Source organism: Oxyura jamaicensis, unplaced genomic scaffold, assembly GCF_011077185.1.
Source record: "Oxyura jamaicensis isolate SHBP4307 breed ruddy duck unplaced genomic scaffold, BPBGC_Ojam_1.0 oxyUn_random_OJ72925, whole genome shotgun sequence".
NCBI lineage: Eukaryota > Metazoa > Chordata > Aves > Anseriformes > Anatidae > Oxyura > Oxyura jamaicensis.
This window is the reverse complement of record NW_023311326.1, coordinates 1-6,286: the sequence shown is the minus strand read 5'-3', so window position 1 is coordinate 6,286 and position 6,286 is coordinate 1. Positions and strand designations below refer to the sequence as shown.

General features: G+C 46.0%; 1 protein-coding gene and 1 long non-coding RNA gene across 5 annotated transcripts; both read right to left on the bottom strand.

Annotated features, from left to right (window-relative positions):
* Nucleotides 1-262: 262 nt before the first annotated feature.
* NAA20 (N-alpha-acetyltransferase 20, NatB catalytic subunit) lies at nt 263-4,833 on the bottom strand. Of its 4 annotated transcripts, none has more exons than XM_035314549.1 (7): nt 4,691-4,833; nt 4,544-4,615; nt 4,412-4,509; nt 2,654-2,789; nt 1,517-1,662; nt 786-841; nt 263-609 (listed from the first exon to the last, which is right to left on the bottom strand). In XM_035314549.1, exons 1-7 carry the CDS (start codon nt 4,741-4,743, stop codon nt 505-507), a joined length of 666 nt encoding a protein of 221 aa, XP_035170440.1. In that variant the 5' UTR covers nt 4,744-4,833; the 3' UTR covers nt 263-504. The 4 variants fall into 4 exon arrangements, with proteins under 4 accessions (XP_035170440.1, XP_035170441.1, XP_035170442.1 ...); XM_035314550.1 differs by having other exon boundaries at nt 4,412-4,502; nt 4,591-4,615; nt 4,691-4,806; XM_035314551.1 differs by lacking the exon at nt 786-841 and having other exon boundaries at nt 263-590.
* On the bottom strand, nt 3,242-4,022 carry LOC118160016. The gene is made up of 2 exons (XR_004747302.1): nt 3,795-4,022; nt 3,242-3,371 (listed from the first exon to the last, which is right to left on the bottom strand). It is a non-coding gene; the product is annotated as an uncharacterized LOC118160016 (long non-coding RNA).
* Nucleotides 4,834-6,286: the final 1,453 nt, after the last annotated feature.

Below are 6,286 nucleotides of genomic sequence, written 5' to 3'. Positions count from 1 at the left end.
TGAAGGCAGAGGGCGCTCGCAGGCTCCAGCGCGCATGCGCGGTGTTGCGCATCCTGCAGCTCCCCCTTCCTCCCAGCAGGTGGCGCCGGGCGGCGCGGGGACCGCTCGTTCTATGAAAATAGTACCCCCCTTCCTCCTTTTCCTGGGTATCGTGCAGTAATATTTTCATTGGTCATGAATAATGGCATTTTTAGGAGTTCTACTCTTATTGACCAGTTATTTTTGATATGAGGAAAGAAAAAACGCACACCGTGCACCATGACACCAGGTGATTGCATTTAATACTCTCTGCATTACCAACATTTGGAAAGAAAACTCACTAGGGGAAGTGCACAAGTATGCAGCTATTACCAATAAAGGCAGTGTAAGTAAACTTCTCAATATCGCTTTTGGTATTTCATGGGGAAAAAAATGAGGCTATTTTTTCTCATCTCTAAGGTCTTGGGGGGCAGGTAGAGAAGGAACCCAAAATTCTTAGCATGTTGTCTGAGAATCACAGTGTAGTTACTCAATGTCTTCTGGTCTCACAGGATGAGGAAGAGGTATAATAGATTTCTTCTCCGTATCTCTAGAAAGAGCTTTTCTCATATCTATAGCAAGAGAAAAAAATCTTGTTGTAGAGTCGTTGCACAAAGCCATACTAAGCGAATTCCCTATTACAGTAGATCACTTTTAATCAAGCACATTTCGGCAGCCATGTTAACAATTCAAATCGTTAGTACAGCACAAAATTCAACTGAATGTCAAGAAAATGGCAGGCTGAAAGGGCAAACATGACTCAAGTCATCTGCAACAACTGTAGCTGTCTGTCCACAGCCCTTGTATTTCATGTTACTTTCATCTCAAACGATGCATGGATGAACAGAACACAGCAAGCCCAAAAAAGCTTTAGTGGGGGACACTTACAGGAAAAAATATCTTGCAGTAACAAGCACCTAGTACTTCAGTTTTGTTAACATAGTACTTGAAATTTCCATGTCCTTCATCCTTCAAATTGAAAAGCCCACCCGGTTCTCTGTCACTGTGGCCCATTAGCCTTTGTCAAATTTTAACTGGCTGAGAAAAACAATGCCTCAAGTCCGTATAATCAAGGGACAAAACAAATGGGTCGGGGTGGGGGGGGCCGCCACAGAAAAGGAGGGAAGAGAAAGGAAGAAGAAAAGCACAGCCATTCCTCTTCCCAGTGGTACCAGGAATAAGTCCAGGCACTTGCCAAGAGCATTCTTTCCATTAGGTAATTAACTGCATGTTATTTATCCTTACTCACAGAATAACATGTCTTTGTACTTGATAATTTACTCATATGTTATTTTGTTTTACCACGGATACAACGCCATATGCAAACTGCAAGATTAAGTTTTATAACAGCAGGAAAAGCTATCTGAAGTAAGAAGTAAAGTCCCATTAAACAAGAGCCACCTTAACTTTTTTCATATAAAAAAAAAACATAGGAACAACCCTGGGACACCCAACAAGAGAATCTTTCCATTCAACCTGGGGTAGAACAAGTACTTACCATAAGCATCCTCATCAGGCTCTCCATTGCTAGCAGAATAGTACTCTAACACTGTCCGGTACACACTGTAGCCTAGTTGCTTATACATATTTACTGCAACCTGATTTGATACTCTCACAAAGAGATCAACGAAAAATCCGCCCTTTCTTTGAAAAAATAAACAAAACACAATAAGAAAGAGCAAGTGAATATATTTCCAATTAAGAACCCACAACATGTAACCAGGAACAGGTCTGATGTGGCGGTACACTAATCGGGTGTGTTTCACACTGTAATAACAGACGCACTCCTTTTACCAAGGAACAAGCCCAGTATTGGTAGAAGTCATTTTTTGGTCACATGAACAATCTTCTAAACCATCCAGTGCACTCAGAATTATTAACGAAAAGAACAGGGCAAACCTAATACCCCCACAAGCCTCATTTTCATATATATATATATATCTAATTATAATCCATATTTTAGATGCATTTACTTTGCACTAGCTTAGAGGCTGCCCCCTTCAAAATGAGCAGGGGAAGAAAAAAAATCAAGTCTCACAATTCAGTTGCCTAACAGGAGATAGCCCTCAATACGCAAGTTCTTCAAAGAATCATGCAATTTTTTTTGATTTTACCAACCATAAAATGGTTGCCCTACTGGCAAGAGCTAGGGACATTTCCCTATGTGTTTATTTTCTGCAAGTACGAGTAACCCAGCATGAGATGGAAAGTAAGCTAAGGTGCTGTCTGCAGCACCACATTTGTGTAATATTGTGTCCAAGGGAAGCCGCACTAAGTCCACAACCTCTAAACAAGTATGTTGGGGGCACTACAGAAAACACTGTTAGTAGGAAAAGAACTTCACAAAGTATCAAGAAAAGGATACTTTATACAGTGTCTTTGCTGAAATTTAGACTACTTCCCATTCATCATGGCAAGTGAGCTTTCGTAGAAATCAAGAGATTTTAAAACACCAAACAAAGTTTTTAGTTCTTGTTCTCTAACTACAGGGAATTTCAGTCAGTTGGGTCACTATTTAATAGAGAAGTCTGGGAGTCTGGGGATGTTTCATGTAAAACAAATACCTAAACCACAGACAAAAGTCTACAGAAAGAATACTTTAAAAGATCAACTTAAAGAGAAGGGTAATACTCACTTTTCTGAGATTTCTTCCAATAGTTCCATCAACTTGGCAGCCAAACCCAGCCGTCGAAATTCTGGTGCAACAGAGAGAGCAGTAACGTGTCCGTGCCATTCTTCCCTAGCCACTGAGCCTTCTGCTTTACCCATTACTGCAGACATACAGAGTATCAGCACAGCACCGCCTTTGGGATAATTCACCCCAGATATACATCTTTACAGAAGAATATATAAACACATGCTGCAATGACTGTGGCAAAAAGCTGAACAAGGCATGTCTGTATTATCACTCTATGACTTAGCAACTCTGTACAGTTACAGGTCAAATATCAGAGCTTCAGTGAAAGGCAGACAAGGCCCCTGAAGGTCACATTTCCATCTCAATTCCAAGCTCTATTGGAAAGACCCCCAGATGCTAGTTCCTGATTTCACCAACTGCACGCTAACAGAACCTATTCTGACACCCAAATTCACCTACCGCAGACAAAGCAAATGTTTCTCATACAGTTCTGCTTTATTACATCAGACATCACTTTGCTTGTTTTATGCTAGTCTCTTGACTAGCATTAAAGAAATTAAATCATTTTTCAAAACTTGCTTTTCAAGGAGGGACTTCTATATAAAAGTCTTAGGCAATTCTCATGAGTCTTTAAATGAGCAGAATTCAGGGTCTGACTGGAATAATGGAAGAACAGAGGTCTACAAGCCAAAAACTAGCTCATCATCCTAGCAATCTGGAGGGGATGACGTATGAAGAGCGTGGCTGAGGTCACTGGGCCTGTTCAGCCTAGAGAAGAGGAGGCTGAGGGGGGACCTCATCGCAGTCTGCAACTTCCTCGCGAGGGGGTGCGGAGAGGTGGGTGACCTATTCTCCACAAACACCAGTGACAGGACCCACGGGAACTGGGTGAAGCTGAGGCAGGGGAAGTTCAGACTAGATATCAGGAGGAGATTTTTCACTGGGAGGGTGGTTGCGCACTGGAACAGGCTCCCCAGTGAAGTAGTCACTGCACCAAGCCTGTATGAATTTAAGGAATGTTTGGACTGTGCACTAAGTCACATGATCTGAACTTTTGGGTAGACCTGTGCGGTGCCAGGAGTTGGACTTGATGATCCTTATGGGTCCCTTCCAACTCAGAATATTCTATGATTCTAACTAATAGAAACTTCTGGTCGCTCTGAGGAGGGAGAACTTGGGAAGCTTTGCTCATCTGGCAAAAGAAAGTTTAGGCCCTGCAAACACATTATGTGTAGCCCAAAAAATGTTTTTTTTTTTTTTTTTTTTTTGGGGGGGGGGGGGGGGGAAAGGGTGGGGGGGGGAGCAGGGGTGTCGGGTGTCTTTTGACTTTGTTTCTACATAGTGGCACTAGATCGTGAACAACCATTCAGACTTCCTATCACACCTATCGGTACTTCAGAAACACCCATCACCCACAGCACAAAAGCTTCGGGCGTCAACACATCAAGCCGGTCATTTCCCAAGTCTCTGCGAAGGCCTCCCGGGATGCTGGGGCAGGCAGGGGTAACAAGGACAAACAGGCAAACAGCCCTAGCAGCGGGCACTGCTGGGGAACGCCACCGCGCGGCAGCAAGGCATGCGCAGCTCCCCGGCCCCAGGCTGGCTCTCGGCGGGCGAAGGGAAGCCCGAGCCCGAGCTCGGTGCTTAGCGCCGCGTACAGCGCTCGCAGCGCGCCCGCCCCGCAGCCCGGGGGCAACCGGAGGGCCCGCCCAGCGCTAAGGCCCCAGCCCAGAGCGGCGGGGCCAGAGCACTCACTGTAACCCATCAGCTCCCCGCCGGGCGCCTCCGCCACGATGAAGTACTCGGGCCAGTGCGCCAGGTACTGCAGGTAGAAGGGGATCCCGTACTGCGGCCGCCAGTTAAGGAGCACAGCGACACCGGCGCGGCGCCCCCCGAGGCCTCCTGCCGCGCGGCCGGCGGCAGCGGAAGGATACGGTCTCCGTCAGCGGGTCCAGGTTGCTGCGGAGAAAAAGCAAGGCTCAGCGCGGGCCCGGCCGAGCACCAGGCGGGGGGTGGGGGGGTGCGCGTGCTCACATGTTGTTGAAGCGGAACAGGTCGTCGCAGGTGAAGGCGCGGAGCGACGTCATGGCGATACCGGGCCGCCGCCAGCGCTGCCCCGGAAACGCTTCCAACGCCCCGGGGGCCTCTTCCGGCGCGGATGGGGGTAACTCCGCCGGCCCCGCCCCGCGGCTCGGCCCCGCCCGTCAGCCGCCCGTTTTCCCCGGGCCCGTCTCGCTGCGGGGCCCGGTCGCGTTCCAGGCCGAGGCCCTGCCGCAAGGCGCCGTGCGCCAAGGCCAAGTTTCGGGGATGGGGGGCCTGCGGCCGCAGCCTTCCCAAGCAACCCGTTCGGCCCCGCTCTGCTTTCCCCTGGCTCCACCACGGCACCTCCGTGTCCTTCCTTCGGTCGCTGTGCGAGGCTGCAGGACATCGGATTGACACCTTGCCCTCTGAACCGCGCTAGTGCTGGGAGCTGCGGCTGCTTAAATTGCACACGTCCCTGGGATGCTGTTTGTTATACAGAAGGACAGAAAAAAATTAAAAATATCCTTCCAGTCACCACGTTACTAGGCTACCGGAACCCATGCTTGTGCCTCAGCGTGCACCGAGTGCACATGAAATACTGTTTAATTGCCAGAATTATACTTGTAGGTGTTGTTGCTGAATAACCAATGGCTTAAGGTTACCAAAATGAGCACAGAAACGTTCAACTTCTTCAGTATCCCGGTTTCTTTCGAGGCTTACAGGTGACAGGCCATCTCATGTAACATTAAACAAAGTTTTAGGGTAACTCCTAAAATCATGAGTTCATTTATGCTGTGAAGGTACGTTCCTCCTTCCTCACAAGTTAGTTTGTACATAAACTCAAGGTATTTCAACATACTGAACTCCTTGCAGATACATTCTTACTAGTCATTAAAAGGTTAAGAGAACTTTTTATAGCAAATACAATTCTGATACACGTATGACAATTTATTGTAATACCATTCATATAAAGCATTTCAATTTAAAATACTGAGAAACAATCTTAAATATTTGCATAAGAACTTACAAACATTAGTAAAGATAAACCACAGACAACAGCTTTCCAAGTTTTCAAATATATGTTCTGGTAGATATCCATGTATAAATAAAATGAACAATACCAGTGAAGATGCATACCTCATTTTTACTTTATTTATAAAGAAGTGACAACACTAGAAAACACATCGATAACCAGTGCTTTGAACAGTGAAGGTGGGACATAGAAAAGTCTGTTTGAACTAACACAAACTTAGGTCTTTATTGAGTTGCATATCTGCCAGGAATGCTGAAATGCAAGAGTTTACACCTGCAATATTCCATAATGGAATACCCAAATAATATCAAATATAATCTCCAAATTCCAAACCGGTAAATAAAAAAGCCATCATTAACACTACGTATTAGAAGACCACTGCAATTTCTTATTGCTTTTTGAGTTAATACTCTGAAAACCAAACAGTCTCTACTGTACCTTGCTCATTCTCCTGCTCATTCATTAACACTGGAAGCAATCAGTTTCTATATGAGGCTGCAAAAAAAGATGAGGAAAGGTGAGGTGAGGTGAGGAGAGGAGAGGAGAGGAGAGGAGAGGAGAGGAGAGGAGAGGAG